Source organism: Mesocricetus auratus, unplaced genomic scaffold, assembly GCF_017639785.1.
Source record: "Mesocricetus auratus isolate SY011 unplaced genomic scaffold, BCM_Maur_2.0 Super-Scaffold_100020, whole genome shotgun sequence".
In the NCBI taxonomy this organism is placed as follows: domain Eukaryota; kingdom Metazoa; phylum Chordata; class Mammalia; order Rodentia; family Cricetidae; genus Mesocricetus; species Mesocricetus auratus.
In genome coordinates this window covers 8,066,669-8,083,496 of record NW_024429201.1, presented here as the reverse complement: position 1 = coordinate 8,083,496, position 16,828 = coordinate 8,066,669, and the positions used below count along the sequence as shown (strand labels likewise).

General features: G+C 35.4%; 1 protein-coding gene across 1 annotated transcript in view; it reads right to left on the bottom strand.

Annotated features, from left to right (window-relative positions):
* The window catches only part of Gpbp1 (GC-rich promoter binding protein 1), a 61,223-nt gene that overhangs the window by 14,440 nt on the left and 29,955 nt on the right, over positions 1-16,828 (bottom strand). The window contains 8 exon segments of the mRNA XM_040728868.1: positions 732-869; positions 1,996-2,180; positions 8,756-8,815; positions 9,803-9,869; positions 14,135-14,284; positions 14,286-14,339; positions 14,341-14,360; positions 14,481-14,604. Of these exon segments, the coding sequence (XP_040584802.1) occupies positions 732-869; positions 1,996-2,180; positions 8,756-8,815; positions 9,803-9,869; positions 14,135-14,284; positions 14,286-14,339; positions 14,341-14,360; positions 14,481-14,604 (798 nt within the window).

Sequence of the window (16,828 nt, the reverse complement as noted above, 5' to 3'; positions counted from 1 at the left end):
ACTTTTAGTTCACAGAAATCATAAGGCTTAACTGCTGATATTTAAGTATGTATTAGAATTAACTAAAGAACAATAAACCATTTATAAATAATGGTCCCATTTTTAACTCAAAAATTCTGCAAATGGGGACATAAATTATATATGGTTTCCATATTCTAATATGGAACTTAAACCACTTTTTAGTCCAACAATAGTTGACCCTAGATTAGTTAAGGAACTCCCTACTCTTGAGTTTCAAGAAACTACATTATTTGTGCTACCACTTACTCACATATACTTTTTTTTCCTCTTCTCTAGTTTATTGTTACTAATGAAATGTCCATCACTCCCAAAACAAGACTGTACAAATACTCATTCATGGCCAAGATTTAATCTTACAGTGAAACTCGCATCAAATAAACTTCAAATAAAACATAGCTTTAACATGTTGTTTGCATTAAATTCACTGAAAAAAAATCTCATCTTTAACATATTACTAAGAGGATTTGTCAAGTGGACATCATAGGAACTAACTCCAGACTAACCTGGGCCACACAGTAATGCCAGTCTTTTACTTTTAAATACAATACATTCCTCAACCAGGTGGTGGCAGCACACACCTTTAATTGGGGGAGAGGAGTGTATAGCTCTCTACAAGTTCTAGAACAGCCAGGGCTAAACAGTGAAACACTGTTGCAGGGTGAGGGTGGATGGTGTGTATTACATTCCTCAAGAAATGTTCAGTGGCATACCTCCTTCACTGAATTTGTTGATGGACTAATACTCTTGGCTGTTGACTTAAAGGTATTAAAGTTGCCGACACCATATGTAGATTCATGAGGAAAAGTCCCAACTTTGTTTTCTTTAGTTTGGCTTTTCCATTGTGTAGGCTAAAAAAAAAAAAAACACAAGAACCAGTAGTTACCAAAAACAAAGAATAAGTGAGCAAAGTGAGCACACTAAACAATGACTACATATGGCTTATAAAAGTTATTTTACACTATTTTCATCATCTCTCCATGGCTCTTTGACCTTCATAACTTTTTATTGCTGGTTTTTTTTTCCTCGTTGTTGTTTTGTAGAGACAGCATTTATCTACACTGCCCTCCTTATCAAGCCCCTCAGTGTTAGGATTACAGGTGTATACCACAACACATGGCTCTCTATCACTTTCTACAAATAAAATCGAGGCTTAATATACAATAAAAACACTAAATCTGGGGCTGAAGAGATGGCTCACAACAGCTCTTGCAGACGATCCAAGTTCAGCTCCCAAATAGCAAAGTCAGGTGGCTCACAATCATCTGTAAACCTCTAGCCTGTTCAGGCACCTGCATACACCCACGCACAAACATACCCATAAACATAATTTAAAAATAATAACGGGACCCCAGGTATGTTGGCTTACGCCTTTAATCCCAGCACTCTGGAAGCAGAAACAAGTGGATCTCTGTAAATTTGAGGTCAGGCTGCTCTATACAGGAAGTCTAAACCACCAGAGTTTCATAGATATCCTGTCTCAAGAACACGAAAACAATGACATGATAAAGAAAACTGGCAAGATGACTCAGTGAACAAAGGCATCTGCCTCCAAACCTAAGTGCAATCCCTGTAGTCTAAAGGTAAAAGACCTCCACCTGCACACTGTACCTCATCTACACACACACACACAAGCACACACAAAATAATGTGATTTTTATATACAATAAATTTTTAAAATCGAAATCACTGTTACTTAGGAAATTTAGAAATTTCTTTTTAGTCTTACAATAAAACTCATGAGCATTTCAAAACTTAAAACTGAGCACCAAGTAAACTTTAACACAATGTACCAAGCAAATAAATCCTAGTACATCCAATACAGCAAATTATAAAAATTCTCTACTCCTAAAGTAAAATACAGAGGAACAAAAACAAAAACAAAAAAAAATTGTGTGTGTGTGATGTAACTGAGTGTGGGGTGCCACCTCACAAATGAAACATCTAAACATATTTGGCTTAAATACAAGGACTTACTTTTGCAGGTGGAACAGCAGGTTTGGGGATTAAGCCTTTATAAACACTCGGACCAGTTCCATTCTTAACTGGCTGTGACTGAAGGTTTCCTGCTACTGGGAATCCAGATAGCTGTAAGTCTTTTGTATTACCTTTCTTAATGACCAGCATTCTTGGAGCTCTAGATTTAGGATTCGGGGGATAGTCTGCATATAAATAAAGCACAAACATATATTACATACAATTTCAAATTTTAGGATAAAGGACCCCACCAAAACCTTAACTGCATTTTAAAAAAATAATATCAGCTGGTTTGGGGTGAAATAATCTAACTAAAGCCAAATTCCAGCTTATGAAATAAAGCTAAAATATGAACTCATAAATTTTAAGAGTTTGGGCAATGCCTATTAATGCATATGACAGGCTAAAATAAGTAACTGAAAAACAAGAATTAAAATCTATACATTTTTCACTTACTAAAAAAAGACCTTTAAAATTTTTTATTCCAATCTAACAGTTCTAGTTTTCCCTTAAGCCAGTCTTTAAAAAGCCATAAATTCCAATTCTTTTTCAATCCTTTCATTATATTAACCAATTTGTAATCAATGAGCAAGGACCCACAATCCCAATACTTCTAAGTATCTATAAGATCAACTATTAGTAAAAAAATAAAAATTGCTGTCATAATACAAATACATTCAAATATTTACAGTACACATAATTATAACTTAAGGCATCATGTGAGGTTAGGACAATCAACTCAATCAGTTTTATACAGCCAGTCCTGGGAATAACTGCTAAATGAAGACCTTTTCAAGACTACTGTACTCGCTACAGATATGAAACATAATCAAACAGGTATTACACATACTCATCATTGTCACAATGAAGTATATCCTTCATCCCTTACAAAATTCTGAAAGCAGTTACATAATTAGAAATTTTATAATACTTAACTCAGATCAAAATCTCTGAAAAACTCTAAATTTAAGTTATTTCAGGATATTAATGACATACTTTATGAACTGATAAGCTGGCTAAATGTTTGTGCTGATACCCTGGGGTTCCAAACTTCCAACTTCCTACTAGAACATCTTAACAAAACCATACCTAATCCTAGGGAAACCTGGAAAGATTCAGTTCACCTAAGACATCAAACTCTCCAAAAGACAAAACTGATTTATCATCTACTGCCATGCTGACAAGAATGAGGACTTAGAACAAAATGAAAAGAGGGTTATCACACCAAAATCTAAGTATGTGTTGAGTTACTAGAGAAAATACGTAATAATTTTGGTGCCAAAGTAAAGTATGTCATCAATGTATAGTTTTACTGAAGATATTATTATACAGTGAAGTCAAGGAAACCAAAAGCAGGAATGTAGATCTCAAATAGAGAACAATGAACACTAGAACTCTACTGTTCTAATCATTTTTAGTACAAATATAGTAAAAATTAATAAAAAACCTAAGCTCTTAGCTGTATATGGCAGCTAAGGCAGGAAGAAAGTGAATTTGAGGCCTGCTTGTTCTAAAACTGAGACCCGGTTTGATTCCTCCTCACAAAAAGGTCTTGGAGCCAGTCATGATGGCACTATAGTTCTAGCACTTAAAAATAGGAGATGGGGATTGCCTGTGCCTAGAAGAACCAAAATGGTTCATCTCACAACAGGGGGAAGAGAAACCCTGGTTATACAGTGGTTAGGATTCAGTGTCTTCAAAAAAGGAAGGGGGAAGTCAAAATGAATATAAGGCATATCTTTAGCCTTTACATAACACCAAGGAATCTGAGGTATAACTGATGTATACAAAACACAAAAGTTAATAACTTTAAAGGTATTATCGCAAACATCAGGCTCTGAAACAGAAACATTTCAATCCGTACACCACAATAAATATGACTAATGACTTCTGGTTCAATATGGCTAAGCAACTAAATTCATCTTCCTTCCCTCATAGATTCTTCTATACTAAATTATTGTAATGGGCTAGGAAACCAAATAACACGTGTAGAAGTAGAGATGTCAGCAAAGGAATGATCAATACACATTTTGAGATGAAGATGTAAAGGGAAAAGTTTTTTTAGAATGTGCACAGCTGAGAATGATCTAATCTGCCCTTCAGACTCTCAGAAGCAATGGAATGAAATTAAAATATCAAAATATGGTAGAAACAGAAGAGTTTTTTCCAGGGAAAATTATATACGTCACAATCTATGTGTTTTAACAGCAGAAAAATGGGTTTGACACAAGTTGAAGACATATGAAGATATACAATTTTTTTATACATTAAACTCTGAATTTTAAAAGTAGAAACAAGAGGCCAGGCATTGGTAGTACATGAAGCCTTTAATCCAGGCAGGCAGATCTCTATGGTAGTTTGAGGCCAGCCTGGTCTACAGGAGTTCGAGGACAGGCTCCAAAGCCAAAGCAATACAGAGAAATCCTGCCTCCAAAAAAAAAAAAATAGAAACAAGGTGTTTATGGTGGTGCATGTCTGAAAACCCAGGATTTAAGAAGGTTCTCATCGGCCAGCATCACATACTGAGACCCTAACTGGAAAAAGACTTGTGGGATAAGAACAGTAGGAGGCAGAGAAGACAGAGAATAAATAGTTTCTTTGAGCCTCAAGTAGATTCTGACTACAAATTTCACCTTTCCTAATATTGGACTCCTTGAAGCAAGAAATATTCTGGCTTGTTTCTTCAGTGAGGTCCTCAGTGCAAAGAATGATGGGATGCCCTACAAAGAAGAAAGGTGAAGCCTAAGCAATTACTCTCAGAAGAATAAGAAGACAAAGTAAGAGATGATCAAATACCAAAAGAAAGATGACAGGGAATTAAGAGTGAAGAGAAGCAAATACCGTGTCGTGCTTTAAGCATTTAAAGTATCATGATGCAGGAAAATAGATTTTGTGCATGATTGTCAAATTCTAACTTCCAAGTAGCTTATTGTACAACTTTATAGAAGTTGGTTTTTCACTTATAAGAAGCAGTCTTCTCTCATAATCATTATAAATTTTTGATATTTAAGCTGGGCGGTGGTGACACGCGCCTTTATAATCCCAGCACTCGGGAGGCAGAGGCAGGCGGGGGAGAGAGAGAGAGAGAGAGAGAGAGAGAGAGAGAGAGAGAGAGAGAGAGAGAGAGAGAGAGAGAGAGAGAGAGAGAGAGAGAGAGAGAGAGAGAGAGAGAGAGAGAGAGAGAGAGAGAGAGAGAGAGAGAGAGAGAGAGAGAGAGAGAGAGAGAGAGAGAGAGAGAGAGAGAGAGAGAGAGAGAGAGAGAGAGAGAGAGAGAGAGAGAGAGAGAGAGAGAGAGAGAGAGAGAGGAGAGAGAGAGAGAGATCCTGTCTCGTAAACCAAAAAATAATAAATAAATTTTTGATATTTAAATAACTTACTCAAAATATATAGAAAAGGCATATGCTACTTTCAACACAGTAACAACTTATACAAGTATGCTTTTCCTAGAACTTAGCATTAACATATAAGAGAAAAAAAGAAAAAAGAGAAACCTCTAAAGACATGTATATCCTATTAAAGCTATTCTATGCAAATTTGCCCAGTTAAGAAAATTTTCTTGAGGCCAGTGAGATGGCTCAGTAGGTAAGGACACTTGTCACCACCTGACAAACTGAGTTCAATCCCCAAGGATCCACATGTTGGAAAGAGTGAAGTGACTTCCACAAGTTGTCCTCTGATCTCTACAAAATGCTACTGCCATTTGTGAACATGCAATCACACAACAATAAATACAATTGTTTAAGGAAGTTTTCTTAAGGATTGGAGAAACGGTTCAGAGGGTCAGAATGTTCATTGTGCAACCATAAAGACGAAGTTCAAACCGTAACACCTACATAAAAGCTAGTGTAGCCCCATTCGTGCCTGTAATCCCAGCTTTGTACGGAGCAGAGATAGCAGAGCCATTGGTTCTTGTTGACTGCCAGCTTTGCTCCAGGTTTAGTGAGATAGCACATCTCAAACAAATAATGTGAATGAAGAACTGACAAAGCAGGAAACCCAACATTCTCTTCTGGCCTCGGTGGCCGACTCTGGGCCAAACCTAGTCTACAAAGTGAAGACCCTGTGTCAAACAGTCCCATAGAAAAAGGGTTGCTCTTACTGCAATAATGACCTGTAAGTAATGGAATGAAAGACAGGCAAACTAATTTGTACACTTCATTTATTTACATTCATTTTATACTACTTTATTATTTGTCTCTAGATTATTTCCCATTTCTTATACATACATCTTTGTAAGTATGCAAAGTTTTAGATTCAAATACTATCTCAGATCTTTTGTCAACTGTTAATTAACTCCATTCAAGAACTGTAACAGCAAATGTATTTTAAATTTTCATAGTATTATTTCCTTCTAGCCTCCGAAATAACTCATCTTACAATAAGTGACTTTTCATTGTTGTCTTGTCATGTATGCCCTTATTTCTACCTACCAATACAAGAATTAGTTTTAAAACATTAAAATCAAAGTTACTGGTAGGGTGAAAACTGGCTTGATTTTTTTCAGAGAAAAATTAGAAATAATGCTACAAATAATAAAAGGACTCAGGTAGGAAGATTGAAAATTTGATGGCAACCTGGCTACAGAGCTTAAGCACCTCAATTCACTGATTCAATCTCTTTTTCTGTCTCTCACTACAGTTTTCAGTTACCTAATGAGCTAAAATTATTTGTAAAAAACCAGACACTGAATTTTGCTATTTGAGTAATCTGAGTTACTCAAGTTAACACTCTTTACATTCATATCAACAGACACAGTGCCTTCCTTTCCTTATGAGATTTCCTGCTTATTCATGTACATTTAAAGGTATTTTACAAGCCGTGTGTAACATGCCTGTAATTCCAAGCTTGACAAATAAGGCAGGAAGACCAGAATTCAAGCTCAAGAACCTGCCTCAAGATGGATGGAGGGAGGCTTTGCAAATATAAACATCTCCTATGATATGGAACTGAATGCCTTTCTTTGAATTTTATCCTTCTTTCTGTTTGTGCTTTCTGGGTATTAGGATTATAATTGTGTACCACCACACCCACCTAAGCAAGTCATGTCCTTGGCTGAAGATTTGTTTTCCTCATACTCCATTAATTTCTCCTACTCAGTCTTAAACTGTTGTCTTCCCATTTTCTTATGATGCTACAATTTTTTCTGTTTTTACACAAGACCATATATTAAAGGAATGTTTTTCAATACTCAAGCATAACGATCTACCACAATATTGTTAACCCAGAAAGAACTGAGCCCAGAATGGTATCTCCTCCCCCCCCCACACACACACACTCACACACAAGCCCTACCTCCCTCACTGGTTTTCAATACATTATATTTCATTTAGTGCAATTTCATTTCTCATTTGCTTCAAACTAGCTATGTTACAGTCCTCTATCTAACAAAAAATTGGGGGAGAAGAGTTGATAGTGGGGAACTGGTCACTAATATGTTTTGGTTTAGAAGGCTAAACAAAAGTATTTTAATCATGTACTTATACTAAAAGACACTATTTAACAGCTATGAATATCAGAAGGTCATCATATTATCAAATACAAACAAACATAAATGCTGACCAGAAGACTGTATTAATTAAAACATTGCTCTTTCATGACTTCGTATATTAAGCATTGTAAAGGTGATATGCATATAGCATAGTCTATTAGTACTTCTGAAAATTTCCAAATCTATAGCCACTGTGTCCTTGATTTCTTACATAAACACTCAACTTTCTTTCTCATTATTCAACATCCAAATAAAAAAGCAACACAATTTAAAAATTCTCAGTTAAATACTGCCAAGATTCTTGAATTACTATTTTAACATTATGCTGTTAAGAAGACAGAGATTACTTAATAGTAATTAATCTTTTGTACCAAATAGCTTTGATCCTGATTAAGACAAAAACAGCATAGAAGTCCTAGGTATACAAAGCTTGGATGAAGGAATTCCCAATAAAGCCAGCTAAATCCTAACTAAAAACAAACTTAGGTAATAACTTTATTCTAAATGGCTTAATTAATTTCCCTCAAGTTATTTTTTAAATTGGAGTATTATGTTAAGAATAGGACCATGTAAGATTGACAAAGTCATTGTTTGGGAAACAAACTTTTTTCTTTTAGACATACTAAATTTTTGTTAGTAAATTTTGCTTACCTGGAAGTATCACTAGAAAAGGTCTACTGAAGTCTTTTCTAAAACCCTCTCATCTTCCTCAGGAACATAGACAGCTATTCTAATTGTTGCTATGAGGAAAGCATACTTGGGAACCCGGGTGTAAAATGAGAAAGGAATAGTGAGGTGGGATACAATGAAGAGTTTCACTGTACTCCTATGGGAAGTACTAGAAATTTAACAATTAACCATTCCACAATTAACCTTTTGTTTTGTTTTTAATGCAGACACATATCTTATTTTACCTAAACAAATAGTTTGCCTCCCATTTATGTATCTTTTCAACTAGTATTCAAAATCCTTAAATCAACTCTGAAACAGCAGAACCAAATCTTCATAATAATACATTTTAGTCTAGTTTCCAAAACTGTCTTTGTCTTTAGATGATTTCTAAAATTGAGTCAACCAAGGACAGTACCACATTAGTATCTTATAGTTTATATGACAAATGCTGACATTCCTGATTTTTAAAATTGACTTTCATTCCACTAAAATCCAAATCATCCCTAATTTCTTAAAGATTCTATTTAACACTTTTCAGGAGATTCTATATTCTTATGCAATCAGTTGTTCCCAGAAAAACTGAATAATAAGGAAACATACCTAAGAGAGGAGCTTGGGAGATTTTTTTGGTTGGGTATGTGTGTGTCTGGGCGTGTAGGCCTGGGGAGAGTGGTAGAAATACTAATTTGCAATACAGAAAAAACAATGCCATTCACATGGTTCTAACAAAAAATGTCTGACCACCCCATCCCCCACCCTCAAAAGCCATTAAATCAAAAGGGAGATCAAAAGAAAAATAAAATAATTCCCCAATTTCACCCCATAAATATAATTAAGACCAGCATAGGAAGTGGCAAAGTTTAAAATAATGCCATTATCATTAGCACTAGCAAGCAAGCCACAATCCTTTTGTTTAGTAGGTTGTTGGTTTTCAATTAAAAACTTACAAATGAACATGTGTACAAGTTTTAAAATGGATAGCACTTTTAAATTGGTATCAAATTTTCAGAATATTTTATTTTTCAGAAATATTATAAAATTTCCATTATTTTAAACTTCACTTAAATCTTTTAAAAACTTTCTAAGTTATACTATGAGTGCAGTTTCTTCTGTAAGATATTATCAAATTAAACTCAACAGCTTTAAAGGGAGTTATTTACCAGAATCTTTCATTAAACTTTAAAAAGTCAAATCACTTTCAAATATAGACTAATCAAAGGAAAATCTATACAATTAGTTTAACAGTCTACATATAACCATTTTCATACAGAAAAAGGTTAATTTCATGTTACAATGACTATAAGTACTTGTGTTCCCAGAGAGCCAAATTTCAATTAAAACAAAACTAAAAATTTAAACTATTGAGTTATTTGAAATTATCAAGGCTGCTCTCAAAACTGCATTAACCTAGAATCATTCTCAAAAAGAACAATACTTAATCTCACTTGCATGTGTAAATTAAGTATTTAAAATCAAATGTATAACCCCAAATTCCTTCCTTTTAAAGGTATTACTTCAGCAGCTTAGCAAATCAAATGCAATTAAAGACTGTTACTATATCCTATTTTACACTTTTTTTAAAAAGGCAACCTACAAATGCAAATATATTCTGTCCCTCAAAAAAAAAATATGAAAAACATTACTTACCCCATACACCCGCAGCTAAAGATTTATTCTGATTTGGTTCTCTCTCGTATTCAGGATTTAAAGATGGCTGAAAGAAAATTAAATTTAAAAATGTAACAAGGATGTAAGTGTTTCCCATTATCAAAGGTCCTTTAAAACAATCACATGATCACACATCTTTTCACTGAGGAACATGGTACAATCAGCTCTTAGTTATAATAACTAATTCTGCATAAACTTTGCTTTCGGTTTTCTCTGCTAACCATCAAAATGTCTACTGTTTATTCTCACTGCTAGTTGGAGACAGAATCTGTATCTTCATTTAACTATCTGAAGAACATCTGGATTAAAGTGGACAAAGCAGACACAAGGGTAGGAATGCAGCATAATGGTAAAGTGCCAGTCTGATACATACCAAACCCTGAGCTGTTAAGTAATTAACACTACCTACTAAAAGACAAAAATTCCACACAGCAGGAAGACTGGCCCCTATAATAGCTGCGACTGAGAAAGAATAAGGAACCACCACTTTAGTCAAGTAGTTCAAAGCAGAGCAAGACAGCAGCAAATGGAAAATCCCAGTCAGAAGTATAATGCTTTCTGCATTATATAGTTATGACCAAAGAGATGAAAATTAGACTCTTTACCAATTCTAGGAGTGCTTCTTCTAACAGACCCATTCTCAGCACTAGGGAGGATGAGGAAGAGAATATGGAATGCCATCCCAAGTACATGAGACTAAGGACAGTCTGGGCTACGTGAAAGCATGTCTCAAAGAAACAACAGAAAGAACTAAATAGGACTGTATGCTAGTTGACTTTTTCTGTAACTTGCATAAATAAAGCAAAAAAGAAACAGAAACAAACATACAGTTCCAAAGTAAAGCACGAAATTTATTTAAAGGGTTGCTAAGGATTATTCAAGAGAGATATAAGCATTAATGGTACTCAAAATCTAATCTAGGTAGATGTTTAGACTCTAGAATCCTAAGACAGTTTCTTTAGAGTAACTTTACAATTTAACAGGTTACTTATCTTGTTACCTGGCAACAGAGTATCCACCAAGTACAAGTACTTTAATTATGCACAGAAATTAGCATGGAACTAACATTACTATAAAGCCCCATAAGAATATATATGCACAACCATATAACTAATCCCCTCAAGGAAAAAAACTAAATAGAATTAAGTCTATTTGGTGGCTATATATGATTTTCTTAATTATATGATGGTATTAAGTGTGCTATTATAAACTGTGTAATTCATACATAACATAGTATATATACAATGTATATATATATGTATATATATAGAGAGAGAGAGAGACATATAAGTCTATATTCCAAGTCTAAAGCTACAATAACTGATTACTACTATCTTAAGACTAGAGTTGAGGGAACAATAAAATAGCAATTAAGAGTGGTGTGGGGCTTTTTTTGGGCGGGGGTGATAAAACAGGTTCTCTGTATCCCTGGCTGGCCTCAAACTCAGATCAGCCTGTACCTGCAACCACACCAGACAGCCATTAGTTTTATTAGGAGCTTACTATGTAAATGGTCAGGGCTGGTCATTAAGTATTGGATAAACTAATGGTACAGATAACATTACATGTATTTATATATTTAGGAGCTCTCCTTCTCTCCCTCTCCCTCTCATGCATGCATAACAGAAAGATCATGAATTTGAGAAAGAGAAGGCAGTTTACATGGGAGTATGAATAGGGGAAACGTTATACTTTTATTATAATCACAAAAATAAAATATATATTTTAAAAAGAAAGAGCTTACGATGGGCTTACTACATGTTTAATTCACTACATTCTTCAATGCTCCATGAGAGTATACTATTACCCCCAATTTGCTAAGGTACAGAAATGTCCAATGTTACTTGATAATAATACCTAAAACAAACTATTTACTCCCTTTTATTTAACCACTCCCCTCCTCTAAATCCAATCTGCCAAATACTTTCCCATGAACTACCTGAAATACGGCCAAAAGATAGCCAATTACCTTATGTTCAATTTTCAAAGTTCCCAAACAAATCATTACTGTCTTGCCTTTAGTCTTTCACTAGAATAATTTAGAAACCAAAATCTTTTACACTAAACTCATTCTTTCTTCCTCCCAGGTTTTGTCTTAGTTTTTTTTTTTTTTTTTTTTTTTTTGGTGCTGAGAATTGAACCCAGGACCTCACACATACAAAGCACATGTCCTAGCTCTGAGTAACACACTCCCAGTTTCTTAGTGCTGACAAGGTTTGTTCTTCTGATCATGTAAGTCCCAGATTCAATGATACAAATAAGCTTCTCTCGACTTCCCTAACCTACTGTCACTTCCTCTTTGAATTTTCTGCAAAAACATCTGATGTTGAGTCTTCTCATTAGTAACAGCACAATGAGAACACAATATTCTGCCTATCATATTAAACTATATATTCTGCATACCATGCACAGCAATAGATTAACACAGCCACTCAAATACATACTAAGAAAATGGTAACATATAAAGTGCTGATTTTCTCTACTTGCACAAAATATGAATTTTAAATTATCATGAATAAATCAGAGCCAAAGGTATATATCTATATAAACCTAGCACTTAGGAAGTGAAGGCAACGGGATCAGGAGTTAATTACATAGTACGTTTGGGGACAGTCTAGGCAACACAAGACCTTAACTCAAAACAAACAACAGCAAAATCCAAATTAAGGGTGTTTACTGGGTCATTTTTCTATAACTTAAGAAACAAAGTGTTTAGAGAAGACATACATACTGAGATTAAGGAACAAGAAAAGAAGAAAACTCAGGAGGATCACATGAGCATGTAAGTTCCAAACAAGCCTGGGCAGAATACTAAAACCTTGTCTCAATCTATCAATCAGCAAAATACCTTTTCAAGATTCTGTGTGCATGAGGCATTTGTAAATAATCCACTAAACTCATTAGGCTACTAGTTCTGAGGGAAAGTATTCAATTTTCCATAAGGAATGAAAACAACATAAATATGCCAAAAGATTCTAGAAGGAATGGGCAGGGACTTGGAGGAACGGAACTGCTTTAAGGCAGAGTTGGTGACCAAACAGATCTCTTTTGAATGGCCAGAGCCCAGGAGATAAAGGCCTGTAGTCAAACCTGAATTCTATCAACTGGACACACACTGTAGAAAGAGAACCAACTCCCTGAAGCTATCCTCTCGAGGCTGTGTGAAGTAGCTAATGCTTTTCATCTCAGCACTTGGAAGGTAGAGACAGGCACTGTGAGTCCAAAGCCAGTCTGGTCTATACTGTGGGTTCTAGGGCAGCAAGAACTAGATGGTGAGACCCTATCTCAAAACATTAGCACTAAGAATAATGTTTTAGCACACTCTACGCTTTCTTTCATTAATTCCACAGCAAAATATTATTTTTCCCTGGAGTTTGTTTGTAGGCCAGGTTGGCCTTGATTAAGAGATTCACCTGCGCCGGGCGTTGGTGGCGCACGCCTTTAATCCCAGCACTCGGGAGGCAGAGGCAGGTGGATCTCTGAGTTCGAGGCCAGCCTGATCTACAGAGCGAGTGCCACAAAACAATACAGAGAAACCCTGTCTCAAAAAACCAAAGAGATTCACCTGCCTCTCAAGTGTTGGAATTAAAAGCATGTGCCACCAACTGCCAGGTTTGTATTTGCCTTATTTATTATATTAGTGGTCATAATACCCTAGAAAATTAACGGAAAGGAGGAAATGTTTATTTTAGTGTGCATGGTTTCTGAAAGCTCAGTTCACTGGAGTAGGAAAGTCACTGTGCAACCGAAAAATTCACATCACAAGAGCAGGAAACAAAAAGGCGGAGGGATTCCTTTTTATTCTATTTTTACCCTAAGCCCATGCTGCCCACATTCCTAATGAGTCTTGCCCCTTTTAAAATCCTCTCCTACTTCGAGCCTGGTCTACATGGCAAGTTCCAGGAAGTACAGAGCTACATAGCAAGACCCAGTCTCAATAAAACAAGTTACTGCGACCTCCACAAACTCACTGTGGCCTGCACCAACACACATACAACCACACATAAAATTAAAAGGTAATAAAAAGTACACATTTATAAGGAATTACACATTCCTTATAAAATAGGATGTTTAAAATAAAGTAGACAGAACCAGGCATAGTGACTTCATGCTTGACTTTAACTCATCCTAGGCTGAAGCATGAAACCCTGACTCAGATAAAACAACCACAACTGGACAAGCACCTGTTAGAATGACCCTACAGAAAATTACCTGTACTCATATAAAAAGAACAACAACAAAACCTAGGAGTGCCTTGATACTGAAATGGCACTTACAGAAACATTTGTATTAAAATTATGAGACACTTACAAAATCCTCTGCCTCAAACTGTCTGCGTTCTCTTTTGTCTTCTTTCCTCCCAGTTTCATTGTCAGGGATGCTGTTTTCATGGAGTCCTTGGCCTTTTCCAGAATGGAAAATACTGCTACGAGAACGGGAATTTCCACCATGGTATCCCCCCTCGATGATTTATGTTTTCTGTACCATTTCTGCCATGCGTACGCCATCCATTTTTTTTCTTTCCTCCCAAAATTACCTTTATTTGATAACAGTAAAGTAATATAAATTCAAAGACAGTTATACTTAATGACTGAATAGCAACCAAAACATCCTAAAAATAATATTATGAATTCTATCGTTCCTTAGCAAGTTTTACCTCCGTTAGGACGTCCAATACCAGAATCAAAGCCATCTGAAGAGTTGTGTCGTCGACGACTCACATCATAACGATTTTCTGTCCATGAAAAATTTTCAGAATGCTTCTCAAAATTCAGTGATGACTGAAACAAATTATACAAACACATTTATTAAGCCTAAATTTAACTTTAATGCCAACAGCACACCAACTTGTTTCTAGGAGTTTAAATGGCTAAAAATACATGTAATTATTTCCAAGCTACTGAAATATGTATAAAATTAACTACATTGTTAGTCTCTTTCCTTCTGCTTTACCAAAACAAAAACAACAAAAAAACCATACCTTTCTGAAAGAATTCAAGAACTGCACTTACTTTTCCAATAGTAGTAATAGCAATAGTAGCAATAAAATATCCCAAGAAAAAGCAAGTTAAAATATGATGTTTTAACAAAATATAAAAATATGTACTATAATCTATTTAATGTAAACATTTTCATTCTGTTTTCTTCTTACATCAAGAAAACAACGTCAAAGCAGAGTGGTGGTAGGGGCACATTCCTGTAATCCCAGCACTTGGGAGGCAGAGGCAAGGGATCTCTGAGTTAAAGGTCAGTCTGGTCTACAGAGTGAGTTCTAGGACAGCCAAAAAGATACATAGAAAAACCCTGTTGCTAACCAAAAAAACAAAGCAAAAGAAGAAAAGAGAAGAAAAACTATTAAGTGTGAAAGATTTTTACGTTTCCTAGACTCTTCATGAAATAGTTAAGCAAAAAGGAGGAAAAAATAGAGTATTTCAAAAATTAGAACTACAAAGTACAAGCTATGTACAATGTTTATTTAATAATACATATGTGAATGATATAATCAATCAAAATTCTCAACAATTAAATTTTTTTACTTTAATCAAGGGATTTGTGTGTCAACAAAAGGAAAAAAGTAGAGTAGTGCCACTTCTTTCTTTCTCTTGTTTTTGAGACAAGGTCTCAGTATGTATCCTTTGTGGGCAAAGAAGCCTAACTGACCAGGCTGGCCATAAGAGGAAAGGGCCTCCTTTAAAAAAGGAAAGGAAAATCCATAAAATGAGAGACATAATGAGCTATTTAAAACAAAAAAGGGGGGGATAACTAACATGGAAAAGTAAGCAGGGGTTACAAAAAGCTATTCCTAGATATGAAGAGCTAAAAGAAATAGGAAGAAAACTGGAGTGTTAAAGTGACCTAGTTCCATTAGAGTCCAGATGTGTCCCAAGTCCCAGATGCTAAACACAAGGGCTGCAGGACTGCCCTTATGGTTTGGGACTAGCTGTGGTCTGATTTTCCCTTGGTATGCCTATGCTCCAATTCCTCTCTTTTAAAATGGAAATGTTTACTCTGTGTTATTATATACTGAGCATGAAACTTGTCTATTTTAAAGGGAGAGTGCCCTGAGTCTCAGAAAAGACAGTGGATTTCTTAATAGTTTGGGGACTGAAAGACTATGGGAATTCTGCAAAGTGAAACAAATGCATTTTGCATTTGCATCAAGGTTCAGAAGGGGAATGTTGTGCATGACTATGTTTAGACACTTAAATCTCCAGTTGGTGGCACTGTTTGGAAGGTTAAGGAAACTTAAGGAGGTAAGCCTTCCTGGGGGGGGGGGGAGGGGTACAAACCCACTTCAGATTTCATAGCAGCACTCTACTTCACTCTTCATTGTTTCCTGTCTGCCCGTGGAATACTATCTGCCTGTCTCCAACTACTACTGCCATGAGAGAATGACTCACACAGACCATAAACCAAAATAAAGAAGAGAAATGCAAGAATAAAATAGTACTTTTGTACATCAAATGAAACTGAAAAAAATTAGTGACACAAAATAAATGTGGCATTCTGTATATGGCTGGTAAGGGTATACACGGTATACACAGATAAGACATGCCTACATAATTACGACGAATTGGCCAGCTGTCATATTCAAACAACACAATCCAATATTTTTACAATTAATGCAAACATGACACTAACCTATAAGTAATACCTAACTAGTTTAGAGAGTGGAGGTATTAAATGCATGACCAACCAAATTTCCTTGACACCTATCAGGTAATATAGGAATTTAAAAATTCTGACAAGCACTCTCTGTTTTCTTTTAGTGTTCTTACTTCTATCTAAATTCCTACTTCTATTAGGGTTAAATACTCATTTTTAAGGGACAAAGGAAACCAATATTTTACAGGCTACAAAGTTTGAAATCTGATCATGCTTTATCATAAAGTGAAAGTGTAGTCTAGAAGCAGGTACACAATCTCTAGGTCCCAACATTATCATGACTGTTTGTGCAACTTCAATATTCACTAAGACTCTCAGAACAAATTATCATCAGTTATT